Source organism: Vigna umbellata, chromosome 7, assembly GCF_029865625.1.
Source record: "Vigna umbellata cultivar VRB3 chromosome 7, Vumbellata_1.0, whole genome shotgun sequence".
In the NCBI taxonomy this organism is placed as follows: domain Eukaryota; kingdom Viridiplantae; phylum Streptophyta; class Magnoliopsida; order Fabales; family Fabaceae; genus Vigna; species Vigna umbellata.
This window is the reverse complement of record NC_142171.1, coordinates 31,047,570-31,063,322: the sequence shown is the minus strand read 5'-3', so window position 1 is coordinate 31,063,322 and position 15,753 is coordinate 31,047,570. Positions and strand designations below refer to the sequence as shown.

The 15,753-nt window shown below is 33.0% G+C and overlaps 1 protein-coding gene across 1 annotated transcript; it reads right to left on the bottom strand.

The window, feature by feature from the left end:
- Positions 1 to 8,582: 8,582 nt before the first annotated feature.
- Positions 8,583 to 15,346, bottom strand: MAPR4 (membrane-associated progesterone binding protein 4). Its single transcript, XM_047325986.2, has 8 exons — positions 15,170 to 15,346; positions 14,922 to 14,998; positions 14,747 to 14,818; positions 14,582 to 14,619; positions 13,810 to 13,853; positions 13,542 to 13,588; positions 9,819 to 9,993; positions 8,583 to 8,915 (listed from the first exon to the last, which is right to left on the bottom strand). Exons 1-8 carry the CDS (start codon positions 15,272 to 15,274, stop codon positions 8,748 to 8,750), a joined length of 726 nt encoding a protein of 241 aa, XP_047181942.1. The 5' UTR covers positions 15,275 to 15,346; the 3' UTR covers positions 8,583 to 8,747.
- Positions 15,347 to 15,753: the final 407 nt, after the last annotated feature.

Below are 15,753 nucleotides of genomic sequence, written 5' to 3'. Positions count from 1 at the left end.
AGTCGCACTTTTGGATGTTAATTTCATTCTTGGACTTTCTCGATATGGTCATAATTTTGGATATTTAAATTATTCTTGGATTTTTTTTGAGTTCGTCACGTATCCGGATGTGGACGTTCGGATTTATTGAGTAGTTATGCTCATGTTCAATTTTATTGATATTCACATATTAGAAGGTTCATGTTTAAATTTATCGAGTTGTTGTGCTTTTGGACACTTATGCTTGAATTTATTATGTAGTTATATATTCGGACGTTTATACTTTGATTTATCGAGTTTCGTTAATGTTGTGATGTTTGTTGGAATCACACTTATATATTATAAATTGACTTTATTTTTAGTCAATGAAGAACTTTCAACAACATTTAAGAAAAATTTCTTACATAGTAAATTACTTCTTGGTGCTTGGTCAAACGTTTGGTATGGAAGAACTCAACATTAAGGATGACAACGGTCGAGTCTGGCATGGATAGTGCCTACTCGTAACCCGACCCGACAAAAAAAATTTCACTCGCCACCTAATCCGCTACTCGTACGGATATCCACTTAAAAAATATCTGAGATATTTTAAAATCCACGGATACTCGCAAATATTTAAAAATATATATTTTTATAAATTATTAAAATAAAATTTAAATAAAATTACAAAAAATATAATATAAATTAAATTAAATATAAATTAAAATTTAATTTTAATTAAATTTAACTTATAAAATATAAATTAATGTTAATTTCAATTAAATTTAACTTAATAAAATATAAATTAAATTTTTTTTTGCGGGTACGAATTGTATAATACTCGCATCCAAACCCATTTATAAGCGGGTATTAAAATATTTGCTACCCGCGAATAGTAAATATCCGCGGATATTAATCATCCGTCACGGGTTTTATCTGTGGATATCTACGAGCGCGAATTTTTTCTCTATCACTATTCAACATCAAGAGAGTGTGGCAACCCAAGGTTCCAGCAATATCTGAATCAAGAGACCTTACAACTATGAATATGGCAACTCTCTTTGAAAAATTAAGAGAATAGGAATTGGAACTAGGAAGACTTAAAAAGGAAGAAGTAGAGAAAAGGTATACTATACTCTTGAAAACTGCTGCCAAAGCTACTGTAAAATCTATTGCTCTAAAGACTGAATCTATAAATGATCTAGACGATATATATATATATATATATATATATATATATATATACTCCCTTTGCCTACATGTAAATTTATGTATATGTAAATGCTATCAGTGAATCATTGAATTTATTGGTAAAAAGGCTTTCAAAATTTTTGAAATACAAGAATAAATCTAACAATACTTCTGTAGGAAACAGAAGACCCTTTAAGAAGTAAGAACAACCCACTACTCCAACATGCTTTGAATGTGGTAAAATTGGCCACATCAAACGTAACTATCCTATGCTCAAGCTAAAGCAAAAACTGGAAGAAAAGAGTGAAGACAACAAGTATAAGAAAAAGAAGAAGGCATATATCGCCTAGGAAGACAATGACTTCAGTACTTCCAATGAATCCAGTGAGAGCCTTGATGGAGAAACAAATTTATGCTTGTTAGCTGGCTTAGGATCCTCTAAAAGTAGTGTAAGCAGCTTTGATTCTAATAACAATAAGAATAAATATTATTAACTGCTTGATGTTTTCAAGAACTGCATGAGGAAGCTAGAAAATTGTAATATTCAAATAATAGAAATAAAGGAGAAAACATGTGGCTAAAATTAGATTAAAACAACTAATGGATAAAAATAAAAATATGAAAACTAACTTAGAAGCTCTAGAAAATAGGTTTAAACCCTTTAGTTGTCCTTATTTATGTGGGTTTTTCCCAATTTGATCCCCGACTTAATAGAATCCCTAGTTGAGTCCTTACAAGCGCTAATTTGAGTCAATTGAGCCCCTGTCGTTAAATTTAGTTAACAGAGTTAAGTTTTTGCACAAATGGGAGGGTGATGTGTCAATTTTTGAACACGTGGCATGGTGAGAGTTGAAACGTGGAATTTGGCAACTTGTAAAATTATAATAATATGAATTTCTGAAAATCCAAATTCTTCATCTTCTCCAAACAGCTAAATTCTCCAAAACCTCCCGAACGATCTGAACCACCAAACCCCCTAAAATCATCTGGACGACTAAACCTAGACCCACCGGATGATCGACCAGATCCACTGTTATTATAGCCACCAGAACGGCCAAACCCAGGACCACGGCCAAAACCTGTGTCACCATAACGTCGATCCCTAGTTCCTCCGAAAGAGCCAAACCGCCCACCACCCATGCCAATTGTGTCCATGGATGCACTATCAACAGATATCCTTGGTAGCTGAAAAATATGAATACAGGAACAAAAAACAATCAATAAATAATTATATAAATAAAAAATACCAAACTTTAAAATGTAATTAGCATATTATTTAGAACACTAGAAAACAGTAATAATAACTAAGGGATAGTAGGTCCCTGACTGTTTAGATATATTGAATAGAGAAAAATTCAGATTGATTTTATCAATTTCCAGGGCAATCTGACTCGCAAACTAATCATAAACAGGTTCAGATCAAATTGTGCATAGGAAGGATGGAATTTTAGGCAGCAGGAATATATGCTTCCTTAATAGTGTAGCCTCAATCTCAATGACCAGAAAATTAGTAATTAAAAAGGTACAACTTCTAGTGCAAAAGATAGACAAAATTCAATAAGATGCCAGCAAAGGATATCACCTCTGTAAATCTACTTCCCACATCACGCTCAATAAGCCTCACAGCCCAGATCTACTTACCAGCACGACTTGTCCGTCCAGATCTATGAACAAATATTTCTGAAGAATTGGGAAGATCATAATGTATTACCTATAGCAGGAAAGCAACTAAAAAAAAATCAATTCTAATCTAAATTTGGGATTCAATTTGGAAGATGAGCGAAGTCGCAATTTAGGGTTTCTGGTGCGAAGAGATTTGAGGTTTTCTGTGTTTCAGGTTTTGCAGGTTGCGAGGAAGTGTTTCGCGATAAAGGAGATGAAGCGAGGAGCTTCGTTTTGCGGTGATGCTCATGGTGACACTGTGATTTTGGAGCTTTTGCGCTACAAGTTTCGAGATTTCACGATGGCTTTGATGAAACTAGCGATGGCTTCTTCTTACGGTGGCGTGAGGGTTTGCGTTGGTGGTGGGGGACGAGCATCGCTGGCACTACGAAGGATTTGACATCAGCATGCCACGTTTCAAAAAATTACACATCAACCTCCCACCTGTACAAAAACTTAACCCCGTTAACTAAATTTAACGGCAGTGGTTCAATTGACTCAAATTAGCACTTTTAAGGAATCAATTGGGGATTCTAATAAGTCGGAGATCAAACTGGGAAAAACCCACATAAATAGGGATAACTAAAGGGTTTAAACCTAGAAAATATTCAAAAAACTTATGGAAACCTATCTTGGGAGCTTGATGGAGATCCATCTAGGGAGTTACAACTTGAACTAGGGTTAAGAAGATGGAAGAAGAAGGACTATACTCTTGTGAAGATGGTTTTTCAAGCTTGTCTTACCCTTCTCTTAAGCCTTGTAAAAATGTACATATATCTTTCTTTAGGCCTTGTATTTGAGAGAGGACCTACCTATCTAGGGAGCTTAGTAAACGTTGACGATTTTGAAAATTTAACTGCATCCAACTCAGATGTTCAAAAAATACATGCCTAAATGAAAGTCATTTGAGTCTCTTTCAGACAAAAAAAAAATAATCTCATTTAGAGTTATGTGGAGAAAGTTATGAGTAAATTAGTTAGCAAATGTCAGAGTTGCCAAAGTGTTGTAAATTGGGCTAGTTCTTGGGCAACTAGCATCAATTTGGGCCTCTGGAGTGGAGGGCACTTGTTTTGGGCTTGCTTAAGCCTTAAGATTCTTCTAGAAAGAGGAAGAAGGCTCCCATGCATTGTATCTAGTCAATTTCTAAGGAGAAGGCTCACATTCATTCCCCTTTTTGTCATTAAAAGCTTCAAGAACCTTTTTAGTTCAATGTATCCTTCTTAGGTTCATGTACTTTTGTTCCTTCTTAAAGTCACTCCTTTACCTATAAAAGGAGTGTTCTACCACTTGTAAGAAAAACTTGGAAATATATGTTATAGAATTTATGCCAAAATACATCCTCTCTTCTTCTAAGTTCACTTAAGATAGTCTTCTATCAAGACTTCTCCTTACCTTTACTTGTTGGTTGGCCTCACCTCCTTCAAGAAGCATCTTAAAACCACTCTACACACAACATTTCCTTCATTAAATTATGGCTTCCGCTTATCTTTCTTCATCTCCATGGATAATTCATCAAGTTGCTTAAAGAGGTTTCCATAAAAAACTTTGTTTGTGATTGTAAGAAAAGTGCACCTAGTTGTGAGAATTGTCCAAAACATATAGAAAGAATCAAGTATTTGATAAAAAAACCTTTCAAAGTTTACCATAGGCAGCTTTAATCTTTATGAAATCTTTAGTTCTCAAAGAAGTATATTTTGTTACGAAAAGATCGTCTAGAGAGACTAGACTGTCTGACAACTCTAGTTTTGAAGTTTAACAAACAACAATTAACGAAATATCGTATAGTGAAGCATAACATTGAAGCGAAGCAGATATTTGAACATTCTTATTAGACGCTTGTAAGACAAACTATGACTTGTCAATTATAAGGCTAAACAATATTTGACAAAAATACGTCTAGTGAAAGTAGTAAACACTACATATATCTTATCAATTTATTCTACTTTGAATCATGCTTCAACTCTCTTTCAATGTATAGAACATTAAATGCATGAACGTATTATACCTTGACTGCTTTGCTTTCTCTTTCTTTATTTGTGCATATATTGACAATGCCAAGATTTACTCATAAGCACTGCACATGAATCAGAAAGAGGTTGTGAAATAGGATGACATTTTAGAATGTTTCCTAAAGCTTGATGTCCTACCATAGTCGTACAAGCTCTCACTATAAAAATAATGATGCTCTTCCGAAGGTGGAGAAAAGTACATATCTTTTGTATAAGAAGCCACCTACTATATTGAAGGTCAACTCTCTCTAAGTAACGCCCATCTCTCGAAGAAAGCTATATAAGGAGGACTCACACAAGAGAACAAAAGAACTTTTGCTATCATTGTATCGTTACGTTGTTATTCTCTTTATAAGCTTACATCGTTTGAGTATGTTCTTAGAACAAAATAAAATCATTTAAGTTACCAGATTTCATTGTACTGTACTTACCCTCTCTCTAAAAGTTACTCAAATCTTTACTTATAATCAAACACAAATGGTTTTTGTATATTTTAAAGAGAATTAAAATACTTGTATTGTTAATCTCAAGTGAGTTAAACGTTCTAGACAGTTGTCTAGGGTTGATACCAGGAGTGGTTAAATTCGGACTAGTCAAATAGCTTCATTGTCTCTGTCATTCCAAGTCTTGATCACAATCCTCCTACACCCGATTCTCCACATACTAAGATAATCCCACATAGGGCTCCAATGAATAGTTCACCTCCCCAAGACAATGGTGAATCTCCTACTTCAGATTACTTTCCCTCGTCACCTCCTCCCACTCCTCTTGGTGAAAATGATTCAGCATGGCCTATTGTCCTCAGAAAAGGTACTCGTTCCACTCGAAACCCTCATCTCATTTATAATTTTCTTCGTTATCGATGGTCGCCCTCCTATTTTTCTCTTTTATCCTTAGCGTCTTCTATTGTTATACTCAAGAATGTTAAAGAAGCACTTGATCATCGTGGATGGCGACAAGCTATGATTGCAGAAATGCAGGCTTTTATCCACAATAATACTTAGGAGCTTGTGCCCCTTCCCCCAGGCAAAATGGTGGTCGGTTGCCGATGGGTGCATGCAATTAAAGTCAACCCTGATGGTGAAATTGATCGGCTCAAAGCCCGACTTGTTGCAAAAGGTTACACTAAGGTTTATGGTCTTGATTATTATGACACTTTCTCTCCTGTAGCCAATATGACTATTATTCGCCTCTTCTTTGCCATGATAGTCACTGGCCAATTCATCAATTGGATATCAAAAATGCCTTCCTTCATGGTGATCTTGAGGAAGAAGTTTATATGTAGAAACCTCCTAGGTTTGTTGCTTAGGGGGACTCTAGTATGGTATGTAAACTGCATCGATCTCTATATGGCCTCAACCAATCACCACATGCTTGGTTTGGAAAGTTTAGCTCCATTGTTAAAAAATTTGGGCTAAAACACAGTTAAGCAGACCATTCGGTTTTTTACTTTCATTCTTCTCTTGAGAAATGTGTTTACTTAATAGTATATGTTGATGATATTGTCATTACAGGAAATGATGTTGTTGGAATATCTCCTCTAAAAGAGTACTTGTGTAGACATTTTCAAACCAAGGATCTTGGAAGTCTCAAATACTTCTTAGGCATTGAAGTAGCGCAATCAAAAGATGGAGTTGTAATCTCCCAAAGGAAGTATGCTCTTGATATATTACAAGAAACAAACATGATTGATTGCAGACTAATAGACAGTCTCATGGACCCAAACCAGAAATTAAGGACAGAAGAAGGTGAATTATTCTCCAATCTAGAGAGGTATAGGAGGCTAGTTGGAAAACTGATTTATCTCACTATTACAAGGCCAGATCTATCCTTTGCAGTTAGAGTGGTTAGTCAGTTCATGTAGGCTCTAAGTGTTTACCATTGGAATGCTTTCATTCGCATTCTAAGGTATGTTAAAAAGGCTCTCAATCAAGGATTGTTATATGAAGATAAAGGAAGCATTCAAGTATCTAAGTATTGTGATGCAGATTGGGTAGGTTCTCCTATTGATAGACAGTCTACTACATGATATTGTGTTTTTCTGGGAGGAAACATTATTTCATAGAAAAGTAAGAAACATAATGTAGTAGCTCAATCAATAGTTGAAGCCGAGTATAGGGCAATGTCAACACTAACATGTGAACTTATATGGGTGAAACAATTCCTTCAAGAGCTTAAATTATGTGACATCCATACTATGAAGATGTATTGCGACAATCAAGCTACTCTCCACATTATTACATCAAATCTAGTGTTTCATGAGATGACTAAACATATAGAAATTGATTGTCATTTTGTTCGTGAAAATTTGTTGACTAAAGAAATATGTATTGGGTTTATTAAGTCAAACGATCAACTCACATATATATTGACCAAGTCATTAAGGGGTCCTCGGATTGAGTTTATTTGTTCCAAGCTTGGTACATACAATTTGTATGATCTAGCTTGAGGGGGAGTGCTATGATATTTACTCTATTTATCATCATTATATTGTGTCAAGGATTACCCTATTTATCATGATTATATTATGTCTAGGGTTACCTTAATTATCATGTACTATTGTATCAATTTATTCTTATAAATAGAAGATTATAAGAGACATCAATCAAATCTCTAAAATTACTTTACAGTTTAATTCTCAAGTCATCTCTCTTTTATAATATAAAATTCCAACAATAGGTAAAAGAAATTGTTGTCCACAAATTTATTGACCAAATTCAACTATTGATAATTGTAATGATAAGATACCAACAAAACTTTTCGTTAAATTTTGCAAACTCATTTTGTTCTGACCAAAGTATTATCAACAAAATTTGAATATAAAATTTGTCAACAACATCAATAAATTACAACTTACCGACTAATTGTTCACCATTAGTAATATTTTGTAAATAATAATCCAAATTATATAATGTTTTTGTATATGATTTTATAGTTGTGAAGGTAGATTTTGATTTTAGGTATGGCGGAGTTGTACAGGTATTAATTTTCTATCCATGTCATTCATTTATAACATAAAACTTATTATTAATATAAAATATGTATTAATTTTCTGCGTTAAGATAATAAAATGATGAACATTCTTACCAATGTGTTAAACATGATAACTCGATGAGCATTCTTACCAACATTTATAATAATACTTGCTTAAGATCAATCTCGAAACTTACATATTAGACTGCAACTCACAAAATATCCTTTGAATTTGAAGAAATAACCGTTGCATGTTTATCTAATTTTGAAGAAATAATATGCAATCTACCACCATATATTATTATTATTTAATTATATTTTATCATTATATTTAATTTCACAGACTATTTTTAATTTTAGAAAAAATTTATATCAACGTCTCGTGTCATTTCATGTCATATAAAATTAAACTAAAATAAAATAAGATTAAAGCTTCTGTCACAAGGTTTTAAATATATTTGGATCCATGAATCCTACCAATTTCAAGTTTTGACCCGTGCAATATATGTCAATGTAACTTTCAAATGTTTTGATTCTAGTTGTTTTCATTATTATTTTTTCTTATAAAATTTCTTAACAGAAAGTGATGACAAAGAATACAATCAAAACGCTAAAAAATAGAGTAGAGAAAAACTAAGAAATGGTTTAGGAAATACGAGTGAAAGAGTGATTCATATTTTTTACATATAAAAATAGAAATGCTTTACATTTTAGATTTATTTCAATTATACTTTATGAAAATTAGTGAGAAATAAAAGTTACAGATTAATGATAAAAAAAAAATAGAACTGGAAAGGAAAGAGCAATCCAATCTCGATTATTTCTAGAGCAGGCAAATAGCACAAAGCAAACCTCAAAATATAAATAATAAGTTACAAAAGTAATTACCATTTTCACTAAATTAAGCTTTTAATATACATAAATATAGCTCAAAAAAATACATCAAACTCTTGATTAAACTTTGCACCTTGTGGCTCGGTGTTCACACCCTTCGTATACCTCTAAACCAGGTTGATCCAATTGAGAATCTTCAAAGCATGCACAACGCTTGCTCATCTTCCCTGTCAAAGCAATCTCTAATGGTCTCTGTACCAATCTAGGGTAACCAACATCGCACCATACCTAATCCAAATAAGCAAATCTGTGTCAAAATAACTTGAAAACAATCTGCATTAATGTGGCTATGGTGATGAAGGGTTAACCAGAAAACATGATTGCACACAATTTAAGTGGCAACAATTTGTCTTTGTCTAATACATCATTGGCCTATTTGTACTTTTCCTGAACTTAATATTAACTAATGTACCTCAGCTTTTTGAAGAAATTAAATGAAAAGATCTAGTTAGCATAAAAGTTAAATATACAAAGGTAGTTTTAGCTATTGTGAGAAGCTCAATTCATTTTGGACATGTTTGGATAAACTTTTCTATAGATACAGGTAGGAATAGAAAATAAAAAATAAAATAAAATTTATGACAAGTTTAAACATAAGTTAATAATCAAATTTGGAGAAACTAATAAAGAGAGTTTCCACAAATTAGGCTATGCATAGACGAACATTAATTTGTAGAGAAACATGCAGCATATAAGGACACATTTTTTTAACACATTCAACAAACTTCACCAAGCTAAACTTTGACCAATTGCTTCCTTGGTCTTATTCTTACCAATTTAGCATTTGACATACTACTTTTTTTAATAAATAACACATTTGAGTTTATTCCTGCATAATCAAAGCTAATCAAATTTATCAACTCCATGTAATTTATACATAAAATTTTCCTCTATTCCATGAAAGTTTATTGTCATATTCATTTATTTCCCACTTAATTTTAAGTTGCTAATTCAAGTAGTTTGGATGTAAAAAATCACCAACACAAAGAGTAACTGGACAATCCAAGAAATCAAAACATAGTAAGAAAACCATGATTCACCAGCAATCTGTTCATATATGATTTTTTTAGTTGTTATAAGAAGAAACAAAATATAGAAAGAGTGATTAAAAATAATGACAACAGTGCATACCTCACCACCCTCGTCTTGACTCCATCTCGAATTGCACGATGGTTGTTTAGCCTCTTCAATTTTCTGCTTTTCTAGAAGCTGTGCACCTCTAGCAGCCTTGGTTTCCACCCCTTTCAAATATTTAGTAGGATTCCCTTGGCTGTCATAGTATCGGCCAACTAGCTTGCCAACATACCTATAAAAGTAAGTATGAAAAATAACTGTTAAGCACTAAAGGAATATGCTGTGATAAAAACAGGAAGATGCATGTTAGGAAGGAGATCATGTTTCTAATGTAAGTTCCTGTTAGAGAATCAGAGTAAATGTAAAAAATACAGTGAAGCCACCCAAACACCACATTGTATGAAATGGAAAACCCACTAAAATAGCACTAGAGAACAAAGAAGAGAGTGATAGCAATTCAGGCCCAAATGAAGAAACCAACACTGTCAACCAGGCCAGTGCGGTGGCTGACCCAATGATGTCAACAAGGCTTCGTAAGATGCCAAGATATTTAGCTGATTTCAAGCTTTGATAAGTGGGGATATGGGTGAGGGAATATTTATGTATGACGAGTAAGGACTTTAGTGGGTTTGTTATGGGTTTGTTATTAACCATGTTGTTATATAATTGCTAGTATTGAATGAATGAAAAAAAAAAAAAGTTTCCTCATTTCTCTATCACCAGTTCTGCAGGAGGATCCTTATCCTCGAATCAAGGCTATTTTGCCTATCATTTTAGTTCTCTCGTTGTCCCTTTCTATTTCCCTTTCCTTTTTTCCATTTTTTTCCATGTCAGATCATAACACCCATTCCAAATCCATCACCAATTTGGAAGAAGTTGTTCTCAAACTCACCGTTAACCAAAATGAAATTGTTTCTCAGCTTTCCAGTCGCGACACACCCTCTCCACATTCACACCATACCTCCGTTTGGATGTGTTAGGATATTTATCATATTTATCATGATTATATTGTCTCAAGGGTTATCCTATTTATTATTATTATATTGTGTCTAGGGTTACCCTATTTATCATGTACTCGTATAGTTTATTCTTATAAATAAAAAATTTATGAGATAGATCAATCAAGCCTTCTAGAATTATTTTACAGTTTAATTCTCAACTGTCTCGTAGGTGACCAGTATCGTTTGTCGTTGTTCGCAGTTGTCCTCTTCAACATTGTCAGCCATTGTTCTTCACTGTCCGTCACTATCAGCCACTCTTCTTGTTATAATTTTGTGACTCAAACAACATGTGGTTGAAGGAATCAAATCAGTTAAATAAAAATATATTCCTATCCTATTTCTTAGGAGGATTTTATGCAATATTTAATTAATTAGTTTAGTAGATATTTCCCAAAGTTGGTTACAAATTCTATAGTACAAATATTGGTTTAAACGCTCGGATAGTCCTCATATTTGTAGGAGAATCTCAAGTGGGTCCTCTTGTTGAAAACGGTCTTAATTGGGTCCTAAATTTTGAAAAATTGAGCGAATTAAGCCCTTTTCGTTAAGTGGTGACAGACGGCGTTAAAATTTGGTGAAGTGGTGCACACTTAATATGCTGAAGTAAAACTATTATATTACAGTAAAACTATTATATTACAGTAAAACTATTATATTACAGTAAAACTATTATATTACGTGGATTTTTTTAAATTATGACTTGTAATGATAATTTTAAATTATTCTAATTAGGTAATGCAATTAAATTCCCCTAACATTAATTATCCCAATTAGCTTTCAAAAAAAACTAATTCACCTAATAACTCTAGTCAGAAACACATTTTCCCCAAATTTAGCTTTCTCTTCTTCGCCAACAAACCCCAGCATCAGAAAATGTAAACCAGTGGCCATGGAAGTTGAACGAGAGAAAACAAGGCTCGTGGAGGAAGATTTGTGGTTTGGCTTTCGCGATTTGGATTCGAGCAATTTTGGTTGTGGTTTTGAATCGAAGATGGTCGACGATGGAGTTGAATGGAGGTTTCGCGGCGGCGCGATTTAGGCTTTAGGATTTTTATGGCGCAATTTAGGTTTTAGGGTTTCCTCGACATGACAAAATTTAATTGGTTTTTGATGTGTGAAGAAACCCATTCGACGGTGCTGATGAGTTGTTGGAGACGGTCCAGTGGGTTGTCAGGGTCAAGTGCTGCGACGAAACCCATTCACTTGTTTTTGACAGAGAGTGAATTGCAACCAGGATATGTTTGTGTATTTGAACTGATTAGCAAAGCGGATTGTGTTTTTAAAGTTCATGTTTTCAAAAGTGATCAATGATTTCCCGACATGAAGTTGAGTTCTTGCTGAAGAATTTGTAGAAAAATGTAGTAAAGAAGCAAGGTTACTGTAATGGGGTGTTCCAAGCTTTTAGAGAGTTAAACAGTGTTCCTGTTATTGAATGAGCTATGACAAAGTGACATGAAACTTAAATTTTCTATTTTTATTGAAATATAGCACTGCATTAGGTGATTTATGATTGCTGTTATTTAAAATATTTTAAGAAAGAATTGAGGTAAACAAGATGGTGTTTACCAAAGTTAGGATGAGAGTGCATTAGAGCTTGAGCTAGAGCAGTTGATTGATGAAACAGTTCAGCAGGTGTTGTTATCTATTGAAATCAAAACTCTGACTTGATGGATTAAGGATTGAATAACAAAAAATATATTTTAAAAAGGGATTATTTAATAGAGGGGTTATCCAGGAGAGGTTTAAAGGTGGGTGATGAAATTAAATAAGTCGTTAAAAAAACTCATAAATGAGCTATTAATTTTTGAAAGGTAACATTTTTTTGAATGTTGTGATTGATTCAATTTTAACGGTTAAGGTTTTAAGGATTTGCATTAATCAAAGACAAAAGATAAATAAACCAAATGGTGAAAAGGACCTAGACATCCTTATCGCATATGGGAAAATCAACAAGAGTTTGAACTAAAACGTGCACAAAAAAGTCCAAAAGAGGGCTAAAATTTCATGCGTGCAAGACCCATAACCCTTGCTACCCACTTTAAAGGTATATGGAGAATCTTTGTATATAAACTCTTGGAAAGAGAGGAAACTAGGCAATGTGGAACTTGGTGCCTTTTGGAATACTCAAAACATAACGACCCTTCTTCCAAAAAGACCACAAGCTTTACACCCAAGTATGCTTATTCTGATAATAATTTGTTAGTTAATTATAACAAAAATTCAACTACACATTAATTGATCTATTGAAATAATCTAATTTCCGTAGCTGTCTCAAACACACCCTTAATCCTTCCTAAAGAAGATGCTCATTCATTGAGTTCCAATATATGCACCAACAGAAAGCACAAATAGCACAAAGTCAAAAAATTTTTGGTTTCTTTAGTTCCACAAGCTAGCATAACTGATCATCAAAAACTAACCTACAACACACCCAACACTCTAGATGCTAAACAATGAGTTACATAAAGAAATAGCAATAAAACAATGCAAAAACATATTCAGAACATACACTACTGGGTAGTGATTCGTATAATATCATTGCTATGAATATGATTAAAACCTACACAAAATTAAAAGTTATGACAATGTTCTCTAAGTCCAAAACACATTGTATGACCAAAAGTTTAGGATCTAAAGTAGTCAATCATTTTCCAAAGGAAAACATCAATTTGACAAAATAAAGGTGCATAATGGATGCATTCCAAAATATTCATGACTTTAACCAACTACTTAAAAGTTAGCTAAAGCAAAATAACAGATGTCAGAAAATATGACTTACTTATAAGATTTATGGTAGAAATCCCTCCATTCGACAATACTCTTCACCTGCATGAACAATTTAATTTAGGGTTAAGGTTTACACTTGTAAACAAAATGTTACATCAATATATTGGACAATCAAATGTATGCAAGTTCACAAAATATAGAAGAAGAAGCTACAAATTCAAGGAGGAGACAAGAAGGGCAAATAAATTTGTTAGGCCATGCTTCCTATGAAATCTTGACGAAAACAAAATAAGAAGTGAACAAATCATATTGATTACAACCTCAATGCTAGATAGACCGCGCAGTGAGTCAGTGAGACCATCTCCTACAGGAGATAAAGAAAAACAAAATATGAAAGAGTTAAGAGGCATGCTAGAATGATTAAAGAATTTTTTTTCTTTCTACAAACAGAATTATAGACAAAATTTAATTTTGCTAACATTTTCTCTTCTATATTTCTTCCTCTCAAATTCTAAAGCATTACGTGTACTTATTTATCTAACACTGCTCTTTGTCATCAATAAAAATTCTCTTTACTGTCAAAAACAGAAGTATTTGATCAATTTTAGGGTGAATAGTATAGATGACCTCTAAGGTTGGCAAAATACAATACAAGATATGATAAAAACATATCTAAAGGATGATCATGTGGCATGATTTCTAGAATGGTGAAGAGGAGCAAGCCCACAATCAAATAAAAAACAAAAGAGAACTCTGAAATTCAAGAATGGCCATATTCTTCAAGCACATGCAAATATCAAAAAAATCAACTGCAATTTAAAGCAATAAGAACATGAGAGATGTGAAACCCGTTTCGTGTACAACATATAAATTTGAAACAAATAAAAATGCATAACTGTGAAACACACATATCTGAGAAGGCTTTCAAAATATAAACCAAATGAAACACATATATTGAGCATCTTAACAAACTCTCTCATCCCTCAATAAAGAAAAAACAGTTCTCATTGGTCGTGGTTGACAGTCCCAAATTCTGGATTATTCCCTCACATTAAGAAACACCAACCAGAACAACTAACAGAACTCATTTACCTGTGAAATTTCCAGACACAAATGCACGAGAAGCATCCCTGAATTCTCATGCCAAAAAGGGAACGAAAGAGAAAGGGAAGGAACAAGTTGCGGTCAGTTCTCACAATTCCGAGCACCACAACAACAACAAAAATTTTGGATGAGAAAAGGGTTCAAAGAACATACCTTCCAGCAAAATGATTGTAGCCCCCTCCTGACCCATAATGAGATTTTCCCTTGGTTACATCAAAAACAGATCTATAAAAACAATAATAAAAGGTATTAATATATCAGCCCTAACACTCTAAAGAAACATCACAATTTCAAATTATCTCATTCAATGAATTGAGAGAGAGAATACCCAAGAATTCCCAGGAGGATTGGCAACCCCTCGTCAGATCCATTGAACAATGCAAGCTCTTCGCCACTGAACAATCTCTACGAAACAAAAACGCAGAGTCAAAATCGTTGACTTCATCATCCATACATGAATAAAAATTAATTAAAAATTGAAAAAATAAACATAGGGTCTTTTATGACCCAAATGAACAAACGACACACAAAAATAAAAACCCAGAACCTAAATTTTTTAGGGTTAACAGAAATAACCTCAGCAGTGTCGAATTTGGTGTAAAACCTGAGAAGGAAAGCGAGGACAACGACCAAAACAGTGATCCCCGAAAGAGGAGAGGTTGCTAATGCCTTCAACGACATATTCAGTTCAGTCTTAGAAACAGAGGAGTCTTCTGAAACAATAAAGAAGACAAAAGTCTGTGGAAATTATTTGAAGATTATATGTTTTCTGATGTTACAATTAAATCGAAATACAACAAAAAGATGTATGGGAAAGAAATAAATTAAAATTAAATTTTATTGTGTTGATTTTTGTGATGGAATTAAATATAACATTTAACTATATCTATAGTATTAGATATATTTTATATTTTCGTTTTTGGTGTTTACACTTTTACACTTTAACTTTTAAAATTAAAATAATTATTTTATTAATTTAAATCTTTAAGTAACTTTTTTAAAATTTAAACGGATTTTTATTTGACTTTTTAAAAACTTAATATCTTTTAATAGTTATTTTATCAAATTTATCTACCTTTTTTCTGAATTTATTTATTTTTTTCAATTTGAACATTTTTTTAAATTTAATCAAGGTTTAATACTTATTTTGGTTCCTCTTT

Coding starts and splice junctions, on each gene's coding strand:
- MAPR4 (XM_047325986.2), bottom strand. CDS start 15,274: ATGTCGTTGAAGGCATTAGCAACCTCTCCTCTTTCGGGGATCACTGTT. Junction 13,589..13,809: donor GCGGTCTATCTAGCATTGAG/GTTGTAATCAAT, acceptor TTGTTCATGCAG/GTGAAGAGTATTGTCGAATG. Junction 9,994..13,541: donor TTCTACCATAAATCTTATAA/GTAAGTCATATT, acceptor TTACTTTTATAG/GTATGTTGGCAAGCTAGTTG.